Source organism: Salvelinus fontinalis, chromosome 33 (assembly GCF_029448725.1).
Source record: "Salvelinus fontinalis isolate EN_2023a chromosome 33, ASM2944872v1, whole genome shotgun sequence".
Lineage (NCBI taxonomy): Eukaryota > Metazoa > Chordata > Actinopteri > Salmoniformes > Salmonidae > Salvelinus > Salvelinus fontinalis.
The window spans coordinates 44,733,205-44,753,966 of NC_074697.1; the positions used below are offsets into that span (position 1 = coordinate 44,733,205).

A 20,762-nucleotide genomic window follows, 5' to 3' on the forward strand; every position below is an offset into this window, starting at 1 on the left:
ATTCATTCATCAAGGCACGTTAGCGATAGCAATAGGCACGTTAGTGATAGCGAATAAACCAGCAAAAGATATATAATTTTTGACTAACCTTGATAATCTTCATCAGATGACAGTCCTATAACATCAGGTTATACATACACTTATGTTTTGTTCGAAAATGTGCATATTTAGAGCTGAAATCAGTGGTTATACATTGTGCTAACGTAGCATCTTTTTCCCAGAATGTGAGGATATTTTTATGACACTCAACTATTCTGACCAAATAACTATACATAAACGTTACTAAAAAATACATGTTGTATAGGAAATGATAGATACACTAGTTCTTAATGCAATCGCCGTGTTAGAATTCTAAAAATAACTTCATTACGACATCCAGCTTAGTTATAGCGAGAGAGTGTCCAAACTCTGGGCGCAAACTACTAGTACAACATGTTCGAAAGATATATGAAATAGCATCATAAAATGGGTCCTACTTTTGACGATCTTCCATCAGAATGTTGTACAAGGGGTCCTTTGTCCAGAACAATCGTTGTTTGGATTTAGAATGTCCTCTTCTCCAGTCAATTAGCACGGAAAGCTAGCAAAGTGGCGCGAAGCTCTCCTTCCTGAACAAAGGCACACAACACAACACGCCTAACGTCCCGAAAAAATTTCAATAATCTAATAAAACTATATTGAAAAAACATACTTTACGATGATATTGTCACATGTATCAAATAAAATCAAAGCCGGAGATATTAGTCGTCTATAACGACAGCTTATCAGAAGGCGATACCAGGTCCCTTCTCGCGCTCTCCAGAAAACAGGAAACTGGTGACACGTCATACAAAGAGCTTTTATTCGACCCCAGATCAAGTTATACACTCCATTTCTTCTCTCACTGCCTGTCGACATCTAGTGGAAGACGTATGAAGTGCATGTATACTGATATATATCAAGGACATTTATAGGCAGGCCCTAGAACAGAGCATCGATTTCAGATTTTCCACTTCCTGGTCAGGAAGTTTGCTGCAAAATGAGTTCTGTTTTACTCACAGATATAATTCAAACGGTTTTAGAAACTAGAGAGTTTTGTCTATCCAATAGTAATAATAATATGCATATTGTACGAGCAATAATTGAGTACGAGGCCGTTTGAAATGGGCACCTTTTATCCAGGCTACTCAATACTGCCCCTGCAGCCCAAAGAGGTTAACCTCTAACGAGCATCTACCCCGGATCCGGGAGCACCCCCCCCCCCCCCCCCCCACACTGATTAGCATCGCTAGCATAGCATCACAATTAAATAGTACCATCTAAATATCATTAAATCACAAGTCCAAGACACCTAATGAAAGATACAGATCCTGTGAATAAAGCCACCATTTAAGATTTTTAAAATGTTTTACAGGGAAGACAAAATATGTAAATCTATTAGCTAACCACGTTAGCAAAAGACACCACTTTTCTAACTCCATCAGTTTCTTACTCCATCAGGTGCTATCACCAATTCGGCTAAACTAAGATATTGATAGCCACTAACCAAGAAAAAACCTCATCAGATGACAGTCTGATAACATATTTATGGTATAGGATAGGTTTTGTTAGAAAAATGTGCATATTTCAGGTAGATATCATAGTTTACAATTGCACCCACCGTCACAAATGGACTAGAATAAATACATAGAGCAACGTGTTTACCTAATTACTAATCATCAAACATTTCGTAAAAATACACAGCATACACTAATCGAAAGACACAGATCCTGTGAATACAGACAATATTTCAGATTTTCTAAGTGTCTTACAGCGAAAACACAATAAATCGTTATATTAGCATACCACATACGCAAACGTTACCCGAGCACTGATTCTAGCCAAAGAGAGCGATATCATATCATCGCCAAAATATATAAATTTTTTCACTAACCTTCTCAGAATTCTTCCGATGACACTCCTGTAACATCATATTACAACATACATATACAGTTTGTTCGAAAATGTGCATATTTAGCCACCAAAATCATGGTTAGACAATGACAAAAGTTGCCCAGCTGGTCAGACAATGTCGTGCGCCATATTAGACAGTGATCTACTCTTATACATAAATACTCATAAACGTGACTAAAAAATATAGGGTGGACAGCGATTGATAGACAATTTAATTCTTAATACAATCGCTGATTTACATTTTTTTTATTATCCTTACTTTTCAATACAGTTTGCGCCAAGCGAAGCTACGTCAAACAAAATGGCGTCATAAGCGATTAACATTTCTCGACAGAAACACGATTTATCATAATAAATTGTTCCTACTTTGAGCTGTTCTTCCATCAGAATCTTGGGCAAAGAATCCTTTCTTGGGTCTAATCGTCTTTTGGTCGAAAGCTGTCCTCTTGCCATGTGGAAATGCCAACTGCGTTCGGCATGAACTGGAAACCTGCCCGGCTCTTCAAAAAGTCTCAGAAATAAATGTCCCAAAATGCGCACTAAACGGATATAAATTGCTATAAAACGGTTTAAATTAACTACCTTATGATGTTTTTAACACCTATAACGAGTAAAAACATGACCTGAGAAATATTACTGGCTCCACTAATGCTTGGAAAAAGAACGGGTCGGTGTCCACCGTGCGTCCGGCGCAGCTGGAAAGGAGTTCCTACCTACACGTGTTTTTGTTTTATAGTGGCTGTGATTGGGCAATCGATACCATTCAAAGCGTCATCACGTAAAGGCATCCAGGGGAAGACGTAAGCAGTGTCCGTATCCTTATAGCATTCACAGTGGCCTTTAAACTGACTCCAGATCAGGGGCCAAAATGTGTGAAATCTGACTCCATGTCAGGGAAATTGCTGTAGAATGAGTTCTGTTCCACTCAGAGACAAAATTCCAACGGCTATAGAAACTAGAGACTGTTTTCTATCCAATAATAGTAATAATATGTATATTGTACGATAAAGTAGGAGAGTAGGAAGCCGTTTAATCTGTAATGCAAATATGCTAATGAGTAAACAGCACCCCCTGTAGTCGCAAGAAGTTAATGACTCCAACCTAAGTGTATGTAAACTTCCGACTTCAACTGTACCATATGAAACTTAACATATCATGCTAAATGGAGTGTTGGATTTATGTACAGAATAATACGAAATTCTCTGAGACCAGGTGAAATTATGTTGTTGCTCACCAGTGTGCTCTCAAGCAGAAGATACAATGTAGCCTAACAACATCACTTGCAAATGGCACAGATATGAGATTAATTTCTCTATAGAAGCACTGGTCCTCCTAAATACCTACATTTTTAAGGGCATATCGGATGGTCTGCTCTTCCCATAAGAGTCACGACAAGTAGCATAGGGTTGCTATTAGATTTAAATGGAAAAATAATGTACCCATGAAAAATCTGTGGAATACAGTAGCTTCCCAATACGTTGATGTATGTATTGCATGAACGGTGACCACAGCCCTTCCGAAAATGCAATGAAATCCTGTTTTAATGCAATAATTTTTTAACCCTGCTCTAAGTATTGAACATATTCGATTTCAAATATGGCTCCCAGTGCAGTTAGTTCCTGGGGATATTGTGACGCATCTGACAGTTCCTTCTCTGTATGTTGCTAGGGTTGCGGGTGAAGAAAAACTCTGTCTGGATTCCAATAAGAATTACACATCACTTTGCAAGCAAGCGTAATGTGACATGCAGGCCTCATGTGGCTTGTAAACCATGAGTTTCAGGCCACTGTATTAGGGTAAAACTAGGCCCTGATGTATTGCGCTACCCCATTTTATTTGAATGATAACCTACTGTATTCGCTTAGGATCCCACTTGGGGAAGGCCACATGATTGAAAATGGATGAATCCAACAACCATGTCTCAGACACTAACAAATACAGTCAAGGGTGATAACTCTACAATTCACTCGAAAGGCACTGTGAAATATTTTAAAAAGGCTTTATACTAAGCAATGTGTTAATTTAAGTGTGGAGCCATATAGACACCGGACCAGTGTTCAATTTAACACTATCAGTGTTGATTTAACACTGGAGAATGTGCTGTGTAGGTACTGTATGTAAATTGCACTTGGCAACTCGATTAATATGAATGCCATGACTCAAGCATCCTTTACTGTTTAGTCGAGTACATATGCCTCAGTGGAGGCTGCTGAGGGGAGGACGGCTCCTAACAATGGCTGGGATGGAGTCAATGGAATGGTATCAACAACATGGAAACACGTGGTTTCCATGTTGTTGACACCACTCCATGAACTCCATTCCAGCCATTATTATGAGCCGTCGTCCCCTGAGGAGCCTCCACTGACAGGCCTATGGCTAATGTGCCTGCATGAAATAGTCCACCATTGGCAGGCGTTGACATGGGTACCTTTTCCCGTTGCGTTTTTCTTAGTTAGTTGTAGAGAGGCATTGGCTCTCTCTCCGGGGGTGCTGTGACTTCTCATCCTCCCTATAATGGAGAGCAGGGAGCTCAGCCCTGCCTGGGCGTGTCACTGAGACACCGCACTGTCTTTTTCTCTGCCTCTGATATATGGCTCGACTTAGCAGAGCAGAGAGCAGCTCTCCTCTCTGTCTGTATTGATATGCCATGTGTGTGGCTCGGTATCTCCCCCACCTGGCAGAGAGCCATAACTGCACTTCCATGTTTTCTCCACCTTCTCCCTCCTCCTCTACCCCACTTGACAGTCCCTCTCTTTCATATCCCTGCAGTTAGCGCATTGATATTCAGAGTGGGTTCGCTGGAAGTGGGAAATAATTATGTTCATGCATTTCTATGTAAACGCTATGAGAATGGAAGGGCGTGCACAAACAATAAATAAAGGATCTGGTATCAGATAACCATTAGCTATTCTGGAGCAGTTCTGAATATATTCATAATGGATTCCCTTGTGAAATACTATTTTAGTGTGTGTTATAGACAGATGAGGTGTCAGATATCACTTCTTTGAGGTGGTGGGGTGCGGTGGAATGAAGTGCAGTGTCAAGGGAGCACCACTCTCTCTGCAGCCTCCACAGATTTCCCTGTTATCTTGGGGCAACCTGCTCCAAATTCACATCATGACATTCTGACTAAACTGTAGTAAAGCGTGCATGTTTTCATATCCAAGCACACCTTTAGGGAACAGGTCTGGGAATGGAGTAGATCTCTTTTCTTGAAAAAACCTGCCTTATGTAAATGTTTTTTCCGTTTTTCTTTTCCTGATAAAGACGTAAGCATTTCATTTGACAAATATTTAACATTTGCGGCTCGAGGTTCTATATATCCATCGCAATGATGACAGTGTTGTAGCTTTCATTGTTGTTGTTGTTTTCATTGTTGTTGTTGTTGTTTTTGTTGTTTGCTAACAGCCTTTCCCCTCCTCTTGTCTTCCAGGAGCCTAGCCATGGCGAGCCTGCTCCTGTTCCTGGCACTCTTCGCTACGCCCGTCGCCTCCATGCTGTGCCCCAAGCGCTGCACCTGCCAGAACCTCATGCCCTCCTACACTGTCCTCTGCACCAAGACAGGTCTGCTCTTCGTGCCGCCGAACATTGACCGGCAGACGGCCGAGCTGCGCCTCATGGACAACTTCATCACCACCCTTCGTCACCGTGACTTCGCCAACATGAGCAGCCTCATCCACCTGACGCTGTCGCGCAACACCATCAGCCAGATCAAGCCGTACGCCTTCGCCGACCTTCAGGACCTGCACGCCCTCCACCTGGACGCCAACCGGCTCACCATGCTGGACGACACCCACTTCCAGGGCCTGGTCAACCTCAGGCACATGATCCTTGCCAACAACCAGCTGCACAGCATCTCAGAGGGGGCCTTCCAGGACTTCCTGGAGACCCTGGAAGACCTGGACCTGTCCTACAACAACCTGGTGAACATCCCCTGGGAGACCATCGGCCTGCTGGCGAGTGTCAACACTCTCAGTCTGGACCACAATCTCATAGAGATGGTCCCCGAGGGCATCTTCTCCAACCTGCACAAGCTGGCGCGTCTAGACATGACCTCCAACAAGCTGAAGAAAATCCCTCCAGATCCCCTGTTCCTGAGGATCCCAGTGTACGCTAAGCTGAAGGGTTCTCCACTCACGTCCCTGGTGCTGAGCTTTGGTGGGAACCCGCTGCACTGTAACTGTGAGCTAATGTGGCTGAGGAGGCTGACCAGGGAAGATGACCTGGAGACATGCGCCTCTCCCCGAGAGCTCGCCGGCAAGTATTTCTGGACTATCCGCGAGGAGGAGTTTGTGTGCGAGCCGCCCATGATCACGCGGCACACCTCCAAGATGTTTGTGATGGAGGGTCAGGAGGTGAGCCTACGCTGTAAGTCAGTGGGTGACCCGGAACCATCCACGCATTGGGTCAGCCCAGAGGGGAAGCTGATCGGGAACACGTCCCGCACCATCTGCTACGAGAACGGCTCTTTGGACATCCTCACCACCACTGTGAAGGACTCTGGGAAGTTCACCTGCATTGCCTCCAATGCCGCTGGCGAGGCCACAGCGCCGGTGGAGCTGGTGGTTAACCCCTCGCCACACTTTGACCCCAAGCTGGAGCCCGAGCCTGGCCCTTCGGACATCCCCACCTCCATCAAGTCCAATGCCAGCGGGGGCCACGCCCGCACCGACCATCAGAGGGTCAGCGTGTCGGAGCTGAGCTCGACCTCGGCCACCATCCGATGGCCCCCTCAGGACCACATCCCGGGGGTCCGCATGTACCAGATCCAGTACAACAGCTCCTCCGACGACATCCTCATATACAGGTGAGTTGGTCACCGCATGCTTTTACATGAGATCAGATAAGATGACATGCATCTCTATGGGGAGTGGTTGATGTTACAATGGGGAGTGGTTGGTATACAACTATCCCTATGAAGCTGACTGGTATTTCTGTGTGGAAGTTGATCTTCACGTTTGCCCTTGCATACTATGGGTCTTGTTGTTCTTCGACAGTTCCTGAGCCTCCAAATTGATTGTCATTAACAGCCTGGTTCAGAGAGGCCCTCGATCACATTGATAATGAATTTAGTGGCCGACGACATCATCAGGGGACTGTAACTCATCGCTAAAGAAGTCACAGAGCGAACTGCAGAAACACAAGAGCATGATGCCCACAGGGAAAAACTCATAAAAGTTCTGACATAATGGGTTGGAATGACTCAGTATGCGTACATCTATTGGCACACCAACCTATATAGCCTTACTGTGCAGTAGCCATTAGCCTGTCTAGGATCAGCGTGGCGCTAGCGGCACACCCCCCCCCCCCCACTGAAAAACCAGTGCCGCGAAATTCAAAAAAAATATTTTTTTTAAATATTTAACTTTCACACATTAAAGTCCAATACAGCTAATGAAAGACACAGATCTTGTGAATCCAGTCAACATGTCCGATTTTTAAAATGTTTTACAGGGAAGACACAATATGTAAAGATGTACATCTATTACCTAAAAACACATTAGCATAATCCACCATCTTTTATTTGTCCACCAACACCAGTAGCCATCACCAATTCGGCTAAACTAAGATATTTATAGCCCCTAACCAACAAAAAAACTCATCAGATGACAGTCTGATAACATATTTATGGTATGGGATAGGTTTTGTTAGAAAAAAGTGCATATTTCAGGTAGATGGCATAGGTTACAATTGCACCCACCGTCACAAATGGACTAGAAAAACTACTTAGAGCAACGTGTTTACCTACTTACTAATCATCAAACATTTCGTAAAAATACACAGCATGCACGAATCGAAAGACACAGATCCTGTGAATACAGACAATATTTCAGATTTTCTAAGTGTCTTACAGCGAAAACACAATAAATCGTTATATTAGCATAGCACATAGCACATAGCAGCCCAGCATTGATTCTAGCCAAAGTGAGCGATAACGTCAACATCGCCAAAAATATATTAATTTTTTCACTAACCTTCTCAGAATTCTTCAGATGACACTCCTGTAACATCATATTACACAATGCATATAGAGTTTGATCGAAAACGTTTATATTTAGCCACCAAAATCATGGTTAGACAATGTGAAATGTAGCTCAGCTGGTCAGAAAATGTCCTTGCGCCACTTAGACAGTGATCTACTCTTATACATAAATACTCATAAACGTGACTAAAAAATATAGGGTGGACAGGGATTGATAGACAATTTAATTCTTAATACAATTGCGGAATTACATTTTTTAATTTATCCTTACTTTTCAATACAGTTTGCGCCAAGCGAAGCTACGTCAAAAAACATGGCGTCCTAAGCCACTAAAATGTTTCGACAGAAACACGATTTATCATAATAAAAATGTCCTACTTTGAGCTGTTCTTCCATCAGTATCTTGGGCAAAGGATCCTTTCTTGGGAGTAATCGTCTTTTGGTGGAAAGCTGTCCTCTTGCCATGTGGAAATGCCAACTGCGTTCGGGATGAACTGAAAAGCGTGCCCAGCTATTCACATCGTTTCAAAAATAAATGTCCCAAAATCGCACTAAACGGATATAAATTGCTATAAAACGCTTTAAAATAACTACCTTATGATGTTTTTAACTCCTATAACGAGTGAAAAGATGACCGGAGAAATATAACAGGCTAAACTAACGCTTGGAACAGGAGGGGGTCGGTGTCCTCCACGCGCGTTACGCAGCAAGAAAAGACTTGCTAGCTACAGGGTTTTTTCATTTATAGGGCCTGTGAACGCGCAATCGACCCCATTGGAATCGTCATCACGTAAAGGCATCCAGGGGAAGACGTAAGAAGTGTCCGTATAGTCATAGCAATAACAGTGCCCTTTTAACTGACTTCAGAACAGTGGCCAACATTTCTGAAATCTGACTCCATGTCAGGGAAATTGCTGTAGAATGGGCTCTGTTCCACTTAGAGACAAAATTTCAACTCCTATAGAAACTATAGACTGTTTTCTATTCAATAATAATAATAATATGCATATTGTACGATCAAGGATTTTGTGGGAAGCCGTTTCAAAAATTACCCAATTAGCATAAATAGTCTCAACAGTGCCCCCATCCCCAACAGGTTAGCTGTAATGGGTTTTGCAGTGACATAGAGTGAGGAAGAGAACCTATAGGACGAGAACTTGTTCCCATCAATCATCTCCATGGGACTGAGAGGACAATCCAGTTACATATTGACCTTTCTGATATCAGATTCAGATATTATATTAGGTGGGTTGAATCCCAAGTATCAAAGGCCAAGCATTCATTGATACGATGGACTGAATGTTGCAATGCCTCACTCGTACTAAGTGTCGTGGAAGGGTTTTGAAAAGTGTTGAGTTTGGCATTTGGAATGCTATATTGTTCCTATCAGAAATATTAATATACTGTGCAAGCTTTCAAGTGATTGTGATTATTTGTAAGCTGTGGACAATAGAGGTATTATCTTCAGTGAGAGAAAATATTACATATTTTCAATAGCACCCAAAGGAATTCCAGTGTGGAGTTGCGCTGATGTAAACACATTACACCAGTGAAGTGCAATCCGTTCCAGAAGGCAATGTTTGATAACTGATTTTAAATGAAGCACAGTTGAGTTGAACCCTTCACCCCAACGTTAGTGATTGAAAAGAATCTGTTCTTATGGGAACAGTGGTGTCTGAGCCTCCTCCATTTCAGAGATATCAGAGAATGACTGTTGAAGAGCATGAAACACCTGAAACATTCCGATTTACACAGAGAAGAAAGGCGGGTCACTCCCGCAGTACCTACAGTCCTCTGTTTGTCTCTGCTAAGAATCAAGTGGAACATTAACAGAAAAAAACGGAATTCTCTCCTCAAAATGAAAACCACAGAAATCGCCGGCCATTAAATTCCCCCGGAGTCGGCTGCGAACCCCTTTCTTCTCCTAGGGCAATATTCGCCTCTTGAGCTTTCAAATATTTCCTTAAACTCGCTATTCAGCGGCTCATTATTTTTTAAAGGCGGTACAGAGGAAACCATCACCATGAATGTTGGAGGCTTGACTGCAGCGCCGGCCCTTGTTATTACAGAGACATAGAAGTGAGAGCACTGTACAGTATTAGAAGTCTTAAGGGGTGTTTCTTATTTTTCTTGCCCCACGGCAAAAGAAGTCAGCAAGCTCAGTTCCGTCCACCTCTCTTCTTCCCGGCACTCACACAGTGGATTATTCCACAAGCCTATAAAGACGGAAATGTATCTATTGATTTGTTTGTTTTTTATTCCGCCACGGCCCTTTTCGACATTTCACTGTGGAGAGATTCTCTGTTAAAGGAGCCCCATTAGTACTTCATTAACTTGCGGCCTTTCCCTGAGGATGGATTAAGAAAAAAAAGACACGTAGGAGAAGTAATTTGCTGTTAATTATGTAAAAAGCACATGGATGCCTTTGGTTTATGGCACTGCAAAGTAATCGGAATGCGTTTTTTAATCAATTAGGCACACATGAGTCCTGCTCTGTGTGGACTGACAGTTGTATTGAATTTGGGAGGTGGCAATGGAGGGATGGAGGGATGGAGAGAGGGGGGAATGAAAGGATGAGGGGGCTGAGGACAGCTAATATACACTCAGACAAATTAACATTGTGCTGAAAACAGGAGAAGATTGGGACGGTATCAGCTTTCCTTTCAGTCTCTCTCTTCGTTCTTATATCAAGTCGACTGCACTCTCTATTTCTCTTCCTTTCGTTCCCTCTCTCTGTCCAATTTTCTTCCCAAATATCACTACCTAATTGCCTTTATGTTTGTCTGGCCTCTTCGGAGACAGCCTTATATGAGAAGAGGACCATCCTATATCAAAGCCATTATAGACAGCATGTGGTAGGGAGGTTTCAGCGCACACTCACATCCATGATCACACACACACGCGCACAAGAGTACACACATGCACACGCACCCACACAGTTCTCCATGTCCCCCTAACCCTTCCCGGCCCCCGTGCCTGTAACATCCATATTCCCATCTCTAATGTGACAGACTGGTGACAGGAGATGTGGCAAGGTCAGGTCTGACCGTGTCAGGGAGGGCTACTGCTCCTCGTTCATCATACCCACCACCTCCTCCCCATGGCATGCAGAGGACCCAGCCTTCCCCTGCTTGTCCATCAAAGCCACACCAGAGGAGAATGATGAGGACACATCTGAAGATACAGTATATTGGTGCCTATTATTTTTTGACCCGGGCGACCTCCCTTTTTATACCTAGACTGTATGCTAGGCTCAGAGCTAATGAAATGGCTGGACCCATCTGTGGGCGTCTAGTGACCTCCACTCAACCAGAGCATCCACTAATGATGAGTGTATATGCACTGGGGCGAACAGAACAGATTCGACATCAAAACTATTCCCCCTAATTAGTGAGATTTCACCTTTCTTAGTATTTTGATCATCTCTCTTCTCTTTTCCTTTTTTCTTTCAAGGAAATGTTCACGGAATTGAAATTCACATCAAATCTAATTGTATTCTTCACATGCTTCGTAAACAACAGGTGGAGACTAACAGTGAAATGCTTACTTACGGGCCCTTCCCAACAGTGTAGCGAGATAAAAAATAGAGAAATAGTAGAAAAGTAATAACACGTAATCATAAAAGCAATATCTCATCATGAAATGTTTACTTCATAGTAAAGCACCAGACCATAATGTGACCCTGACTTTATGGGTGGAAGATATTCTGCATGCTCCATAAATGTATTATAATGTGTAAAGGAGAATACAGTGGATAAACAGCATGCCAAGAGAAGAGTAATGGCAGTAAGTCAGTTAAATGGAAACAGCAGGTTTAACCTGTGGATAAGGCAGGGTAGAGGAGGGTATGCTGAGACAGTATGAATCCCGCCGTGCAAGGGTAGAGGTTGACCCCACTGGCGCCTGCGTTTAGAGGAGAAATGTTTAATGCACACACTGTCACCCACGCTGTCAACCCTTGGGCACACCGCACTTTCGAATTCCGCTCTGTGTCTCCTCACCTCGGAGCCCCCGGGCCCCTATGTCCCTGTTGATAAAAGGAGCACTTTGGCACGCCGGGGTAACTACAAACACACACATACACACACACCGTAGCCCCTGTGTGTTCTAGCGTTTGTGAGACAGAAAGTAAACCTGTCAATGGAGAGAGGTGAATGAGAGGAAAGGAGGAGCGAAGGTGTGTTTGTGTGTCTGTGTGTGGTTGGGATAGTCAAGGTTAAATGTAATCTCCAGGTACTGAAAGTATAGGTTGTTGAGTTCAGTGCCTTCGTGGGAGCTCTCAGTTTTCAACAGTTTTCAGATTACTGCCAGAATGTTCACTCTACCAACAACCTTGTTTTCTCTCAAATGTTCTCTCTCTCTTCTATCTCTGTCTCTCTCTCTCTAGGATGATCCCTGCGTCTCATAAGTTCTTCCTACTCAGTGACCTGGCCTCTCAGCGGGACTATGACCTGTGTGTGCTGGCGGTGTACGACGACGGCGTCACGGCTCTAACCGGCACCCGCCTGGTGGGCTGCGTGGCTTTCACCACAGAGCGAGAGTACCGCCAGTGCCGCTCCCTCCACGACCAGTTCCTGGGCGGCACCATGATCATCGTGATCGGCGGTATCATCGTGGCCTCCGTGCTTGTCTTCATCTTCATCCTCCTCATGAAGTACAAGCTGCACAGCAACCACTACAAGCAGAAAGCGGCACATGTCAGCAACGTGTGCTCTCAGACCAACGGGGGCCAGGCTGCGGGCGGGGGAGGCGCTCCCATCCCACCCACCTCCTCGTCCTCAGGCTCGACCAATAGGCCCATGCCTTCTGGCCAAGTGGACAGGGTAGGGCACGACGGACCCCATCAGGCCTCGGAAGGGGGCTTCGGAGGGCCCTTGAAAGGGACCACGGTAGTGGACTTGAACCCAGACTACGGGAAGTCAGTGAAGGACGAGGATGCTATATCACAATAACACAGGATCTGGGACTGCCCCAACGCCACCCACTTTTTATTTCCTGGTGCTGGGGTCCCTCTGCCTTACCAAGGATTATCTCGTGTTCAAGGTGGGTGATTCCTGTCAGACAAGGCTGGGGTTAAAGCTGACGTGTATTCATTAACATTTCTGCAGACTGCTTCTGTAAGAGCTTACAGATGTGTGTCTGTGTGTACATGTGTGTGTACATGCTGTTTTTATTCCTGTAAGTCTAGGTGCATCTGCATGCAGTGTCTATTTCGAGGGACAGTACTTATGCTGCATAATCCTTTCCTCTTTAAATGAAGCGCAGTAAACAGTGCAGTGAGCCGGTCCTATTGAGCTGCAGCTGTGGCTGCAGACATACAGGTAGGCTTTGCTGGTGCCCCACGCCAGGCCCCCAGTGCTGATGGGAATAGGCAATCATCATAAAATCACACAGCACATAAACACTAAAGGAGGGCACGCCGTGCTCACTCGCTCCATGCCTCCTTCCCTCTCTCGCTGCCCGATGGGACTTCCCCCACTCTCTGTTTCAATGAAACTAATCATAGCTGCCTCCGCTGGCCCTGAGGTATTTGTTGTAAGTTTAATATCCGCAGTATAGCACAATCTTCTCTACATCTGCGCTCTCCAAATACAAATGAACTGAGCGGGGCCCGGGGCTGCTCTGTGGTGTTTTGAACACCCTCATCATTGTCTCTGCCGCCCACCAACAACGTCACGTTGTCCCGCGCATTAGTTCACTCAATTGTCTAGTGAGGGTGTAATCTTTGGGGTTTCCTAAGGCATTTGTGTTATTCTGAATAGTTTTTGGAGGGCAAACTACAGACTGTGTCAGTATCAGCTGGAATCAGAATCTGTTTGCATTAAAAAAGGCAAATGGCAGCCACATGCATAATAGCGACCCCTATGGGTATGATTAATTAGGCCCTTGGTAATGTTAGCCTAAGCCAGCAGTTCCCAAACTAGGGGCGGCGACCCCATGTGGGGTCGCCTGATGTGAAAATGTGGTCGCAGGAGAATTTCTAAAATGCTGAAGAAAAAATTATATAAACACTACCGTTCAAAAGTTTGGGGTCACTTAGACATTTCCTTGTTTTTGAAAGAAAAGCAAAAATGTTGTCCATTAAAATCATATCAAATAGATCAGAAATACAGTGTAGACATTGTTAATGTTGTAAATGACTATTGTAGCTGGAAACAGCTGATATTTTTATGGAATATCTACATAGGCGTACAGCGGCCCATTATCAGCATCCATCACTCCTGTGTTCCAGTGGCACATTGTGTTAGCTAATCCAAGTTTATTATTTTAAAAGGCTAATTGATCATTAGAAAACCCTTTTTCAATTATGTTAGCACAGCTGAAAACTGTTGTTCTGAATAAAGAAGCAATAAAACTGGCCTTCTTTAGACTAGTTGAGAATCTGGAGCTCAGCATTTGTGGGTTCAATTACAGGCTCAAAACGGCCAGAAACAAATAACTTTCTTCTGAAATTCATCAGACTATTCTTGTTCTGAGAAATGAAGGCTATTCCATGTGAGAAATTGCCAAGAAACTGAAGATCTCATACAACGCTATGTACTACTCCCTGCACAGAACAGCGCAAACTGTCTCTAACCAGAATAGAAAGAGGAGTGGGAGGCCCCGGTGCACAACTGAGCAAGAGGACAAGTACATTAGAGTGTCTAGTTTGAGAAACAAACGCCTCACAAGTCCTCAACTGGCAGCTTCATTAAATAGTACCCGCAAAACACCAGTCTCAACGTCAACAGTGACGAGGCGACTCCAGTGGCCTCCATCATTCTTAGATGGAAGAAGTTTGGAACCACAAAGACTCTTCCTAGAGCTGGCCGCCTGGCCAAACTGAGCAATCAGGGGAGTATGGCCTTGGTCAGGGAGGTGACCAAGAATCCGATGGTCACTTTGACAGAGCTCCAGAGATCCTCTGTGGAGATGGGAGAACCTTACAGAAGGACAACCATTTCTGCAGCACTCCACCAATCAGGCCGTTATGGTAGAATGTCGAGACGGAAGACAGTACTCAGTAAAAGGCACATTATAGGCCGCTTTGAGTTTGCCAAAAGGCACCTAAAGGACTCTCAGACCATGAGAAACAAGATTCTCTGGTCTGATAAAACCTGAATGCCAAGTGTCAAGTCTGGAGGAAACCTGGCACCATCCCTACTGTGAAACATGGTTGTGGCAGCATTATGCTGTTGGGATGTTTTTCAGTGGCAGGGACTGGGAGACTAGTCAGGATCGAGGGAAAGATGAACAGAGTAAAGTACAGAGAGATCCTTGATGAAAACCTGCTTCAAAGCGCTCAGGACCTCAGACTGAGGCAAAGGTTCACCTTCTAACAGGACAATGACCGTAAGCACACAGCCATGACAATGCAGGAGTGGCATTGGGACAAGTCTCTGAATGTCCTTGAGAGGCCCAGCCAGAGCCCGGACTTGAACCCGATCGAACATCTCTGGAGAGACCTGAAAATGGCCGTGCAGCGAGCATGAATCCCGAGCATGAATCGGCATAGGGGATGTTCAGTGTGCTGTGTGGCTATATTGACAAAAAACAGATTTCATATGGGATCAAATGCTTGTCTTTTGCACAGATAGGGCTCCATCTATCGCGGGACAACAGGCAGGCCTCTGCACGCTAGTTATATATGTGTCTCCGTCTGCCATATGGACGCATTGTATGATACACCGAGAGCAACTGGGGTCAAAAGAGCTGAGCACGGAGCTCTGAGATATAATGCAACATGTAACTTCGATTGTAAACAACATCAAACCACATCCACTGTGCGCACACCTGTTCGCAAAACTATGTGGAGATATGGGATCAGAGCATGACAATGTTCTGTTTCACACCGAGGCTTGGTGGTTATCGAGGGGGAGTGTTGGAAAAATAAATTGCATTGAGAGAGGAACTGGTTTACTTTCATTTTAATGAAAAATAAATAACAGAAAACAGCATCAGTAACTGTCCCACACGAGTGATGAATGCTCACCTCCAATGCTTGGAAGAGCACTTTGGGACGGACCTACTTCCCAATCCAGTTGACTGTGATCCTGGCTCAGTTGACAGTCGCACAGCTGATCGAGCTGTCATGTGACCGAATGCTGCAGGCAATGCATTCACAGGTAACTACAGAAGAGTTTTGGTTCCTGACTCAAAGGGGATACCCTGCCGTCTCCCTCTGAGCATTAATGCTATGTTCAAAACAACTGCGTGCTCGGAAATCTCCGACTTCTGACTTCAGTGCGTTCAAGACAACTGGGAACTCGGAAAAAAACGAGCTCCGACTGGGAAAAATCATTTTGAACAGTTATCCGACTCGGAATTCTAACTTGGGAACTCGGGCTTCTTTCTAGAGCTCTGACTTTCTGACCTAAAGATCACTGACGTCATGATTTGACCTCGTATTTTCCTGAGTTCCCAGTTGTCTTGAAAGCACCTTAAAACTCACGGTAGACTACTCTTCGCCAGCTCATATCTGTGTCAAGCTGGTTTCAGTGCTCTCGTCTGCATTAAAACCAAATATCGATCCAGGTTGGATGTGACAGCAGAGATGAGGTGAGCACTGTTGACCACACCCCCTGACTTTAAAAAGCTCTGACGCAACATGCATCAAGCACTCTAGTTAGTGGTGGTGAGATAAGGGACATTATGTCAGACTAATTTGCAATTGACTGCCCCACATTAATAGTATGTGATGGTGAGTTGAAAAGACAATCAGAAATACTGTCCGAATGTTTTTCAATCGAATGCCATAGTCCCAAATTAAAAAGTAAACATTGACTGTTAATTACAATTTTTTTCACATGGGTGAGAATTTTCAGATATCAAAATGGGGTCGTGGGCCAAACAGTTTGTGACCTCTGACCTAAGCTAAGAGATTATCAACATTACGATCACTGTCTTCATTTACCACATGTAATAGCTTGCAATATGAGTCATCAACAGCTGCAGCAGTGAAGCAATCCATGCAGCTCTCATTTGGGATCAATTGTTTTTGTTGATGAGCAGTTTATGAGTCCTGGTTGCATTACATATCCATTCAGGAGAAAGATATATTTTTGTCTCAGACGGCCGAGTGATTAGACCTTGGTTACATATGGTTTACAACCCTATCGATCATGGTCTTACTTCTTGAAGAAGACAGTTTAGTTGGCTCAATTAATGGCCGTCTGTCCCGGTACCATGTGTGTTTATAGCTGTGGGCAGCAGCAGGCAGTGTTCTCCCTCTGTGACAGGCCTGGATGAGGTAGATGAGGTTGCATCCTTCCTCAGCCTCAGTATTCAGCATTTAGCTGTGAAATACCTGCAGTGTTTGCATCCATAATTCATCTAGGAGCGTCAGACAGCCAGCGAGGAGATGACAGATCACTCATTGTGTCGCTCTTACAGCGACGCAATGAGGCTGACAGCGTTACCGGCGACAGGAGAGAGGGAGAGCGGTGGAAGGGAGAGAGAGAGAGACGGGGGAGAGAGATACAGATGTAGGGGAAGGGCAAAAAAGAAAGAAAGAAAGAGATCAACAGAGTCAAGGAGGACAAAGACGAAGATAGAGAGATTGATGAGAGAAGACGTGGTGTACAGAGGGAGAAAGACATGGAGGGCTTGAAAGAAAGAGAGTGAGAGAAAGAGGTAGGGATGGAGAAGAGAGTGAAAGGAGATACAGAGACAGTGAGAGAGAAAATAAAGCAGCACAGGAGAGAAACAGGTAAGGAGGTGCAGATTCAGAGCTTGTTCTAACAAAGAAGTGTAGGAAGAGAGGGGGGGATCTGAGAGGAGAGGGGATGAGGTGTCAGCGGGAGACGTGATCAGCAGATACTCACCATTGTGGGGCACTGCTAAAAGTAGTACGCAACCTCCCTCCTTTCTACCTCCACCCCGTCTGTGCTACCAGGAGAGGAGCAGTCCCTTTCCCCCTTAGACTGCGGCACAAGCAGCCATGCTATGAATGGAAGTATGTGTGCATTACATAATTGGGCCGGCTCCATACCGTCGCATATCAACCCTCTGAAAAGAATTACCTCGTTGGATTTATTAGCATTAGCATTGCTTTGTATGGAAGAAAAGGACTTTCCAAATCAGTCAGCGAACCAGGTTCTTAGTGAAGCTTTGTGGTGGTCTGTGGCGGTCTTTTATCATCTCATTTTGAACAAGACATATGTGTAAGACACTGTCAAATACTGGTAGTTGTGTGGCCTGTGAAGATCTAGCAGTTATTGCCATTGCCTTCTGTTCATACAGATATCCCAGTTCTGGAGTGGGTTTGGATCTGGCCCATACTATTCTAGCACACCATCTTACCCTCCTTACTTTCCTGTGTCTCTTCACTGTCTAAAAGGAACTGGTAGGTGCAGCCACCTAGCCAGATGTGATATTCATATCTACAGACTTGTACCCCCTTGGGTCAGGTAAGACATATGGAAACTTTCCAGGTATTCTTAGCTCAGGTGAGAGGTTCGTGCACTGATTCCTGTGTCCTGTCTCTTCCAGATTTGCACATCACCCATGCTCGTCCTCTGAGGTGGAGGGGTGGAGAATGGAAAGGTGAGTTTGGGGACAGAGAGCTATACATTTGAATGCTATATTAAAGTTCTACATGGAGATGGGGAAATGATGACGTTACGCAAGTCTGCTTTAAAGGATGAATGAGAAGGGAAGAAGGGACAAGTAGACCACAAATAGTATATTTTCCCTCAAACTTTCCTGAAATGTCATGTTTTACCAACATTCTGATGGATGTAATTGTTTTTCTATTGCATTAGATTTTGTAGTAGACAGCAGGTTGTCACTACTTAATGACATTTACTCTAATTCTCTCCTCCAGGTGAAGTCCCCCTGGTTCAAGGAAGTTGGAAAACACAAAATAATAAATATGAAGCCAAGAACAGCATTGGGAGTAGAGATGGGGTGGATGCCATGGAATCGCTGTGCTCTGTCACTTATGCAATTCTATCCGGAACTGGGACGTAATCCAGCCCTGTGGAGTGGAGGGAAATATATTCCAAAACCTGGGGCTTCTTTTAATGCGTGAGGAATGAATTGACCTTAACCCAGACGCCTAACATTCCTTTCGGAATACTTTTTGGGATTCCCATTGAAATTGCCTACTACAGAGGAACACCCTTGGATGGTTTTGATGATGTGTTGTGGGTTCCATAATAAAGCTCCACTCTCCCTTAACGATCGGTCATTTGCCAAAGGAATACAGTAAGAGGAAAAGGCGATACAGTGTTTTGTTTTCCTCCCCGAGGGCCTTGGGAGTGTTAGCACACAGCGATGTCGCGTCGATGCACCAATATCAAACGGTTGTTCTTTGATCTCTAGGGCACTTTATAATCTTTATAATCCTCTCTCGCTCTCTCTTTCTCTACTCCCCCCCCCCCCCCTCCCTCTCGCTCTCTGTCTATATGGACAATTGAATAGTATATTCATCAATTAAGAGATCAAATACATCCATTTTGGATGATGGTGAAAAAAAGATCATATTATTTGGCCATGGATATCCCAACTTGGAATAAAACATGGGCTCTCATGATGAGGTCAAAATAAGAACCTGGATCTGGTTTGGTTTTATTACATGAACTTACAGCACAAGTATTACATTTTGGTTTGATGGTGAAATGGTGAGTTAAGTTTCATTCTGACACAAGAAACTGACCCTATTGTATAACACTTTCCAATTGAAAAGATGGACACAGATCAAATACAATGTTCCCCTTACTGTTGACTGTGTACGTATTTGTATGTGAGATATACCTTCAATTTTCTCTGATTTGATACCCATATTTCCTTTGAATTATGAAACAACAATAAGAAAAAAATACGTGAGATGGAATTGTATGCTTTCATAGGTAAAATATGTGGATTTATAAAGAAATAAAATTATTTTTCTTGAAGCTGTGCAGCAACATTATTCACACAATTTCTGAAGCGAATCATATTCATAGATTAATAATTGCATTGTTCAGTGTCAAACTTATTTTACATGAAGAAAATGCATTAGAAGCAGTGTTTTAATCAGTTTGGTTGGTCAGTTTTTAACCAAACTGACCTCATGACAATGTAATGACAGTTACAGAGGTATGGTTTTGCCACTAAGGGTCGCCAGAGGCCTTTTTAGTGACGTTAACAAGTCCCCCTCAGCTCAAGTCAACTCAGACATAGATTAGTCTGGTAAAGACATATGAGAAGCGGGCGTCTCTATTTTGGTTGAGTTCATTGTTGCCTGTACAGGGGTATTTCTCAGCAGTTTAGGCAAGATATATACAGTAATACTACTTGAACCCTTTGCCATGAAGTTGTCCTGACTTACACTGCCCATGTTAATTAAATACATGCTGTAGTATGCTCCAAAATGCTCCTTTTGCCATAGTCTGACACAGTTTTGTCTAAAACATGGGACGTGACATGTTAACAACAGACTAAGTAACAGGGATGCTAGTGGTTATATCATAGCCAGACACCCCTAATCTCTGAGACCCTTGTACTTTCCACAGACTCTGTTGACATGATTAACTGTAGTTGTTCTTCAGCTTTCCAGCCTGTGGTCAGACAGTCCATCTATGCCATTGTTTAAATATGCTGTGTCATTGTGCAAGGCAAATGTCCATGGCCAAACCATATATATGCAGTATGTATTTTAGTAAAGCAAAAAGCATCAGCAGGATTGACAACATTCATTGAGATTCATTTGCAATTGCTTATCAGCATGTTTTACAGAAGGGAGCCCAAAAGTTGCTTTGCAAGGTACCCAGTGAAGTGGTTCCCCTCTCACATATTGTTGTCAGCTTTGCCTACATTATGGTAAATCTTTACTATTATTGATATGTCATTTATCCATTTTGACGCTTTTACAGCAGATTCCTAT

The 20,762-nt window shown here is 43.9% G+C and overlaps 1 protein-coding gene across 3 annotated transcripts in view; it reads left to right on the top strand.

Moving 5' to 3' along the window:
• Positions 1-19,791, top strand: part of LOC129832353 (leucine-rich repeat and fibronectin type III domain-containing protein 1-like protein) — a 154,283-nt gene extending 134,492 nt beyond the window's left edge. The window contains exons 3-7 of one of the 3 annotated variants that reach the window (XM_055896364.1): positions 5,366-6,739; positions 12,303-12,958; positions 18,137-18,303; positions 18,386-18,439; positions 18,720-19,791. In XM_055896364.1, the coding sequence (XP_055752339.1) occupies positions 5,366-6,739; positions 12,303-12,867 (1,939 nt within the window). In that variant the 3' untranslated portion in view covers positions 12,868-12,958; positions 18,137-18,303; positions 18,386-18,439; positions 18,720-19,791. Of the gene's footprint in view, positions 1-5,365; positions 6,740-12,302; positions 12,959-18,136; positions 18,440-18,719 lie in introns of all 3 variants that reach the window. The other 2 variants (XM_055896362.1, XM_055896361.1) reach the window with 2 other exon arrangements.
• Positions 19,792-20,762: the final 971 nt, after the last annotated feature.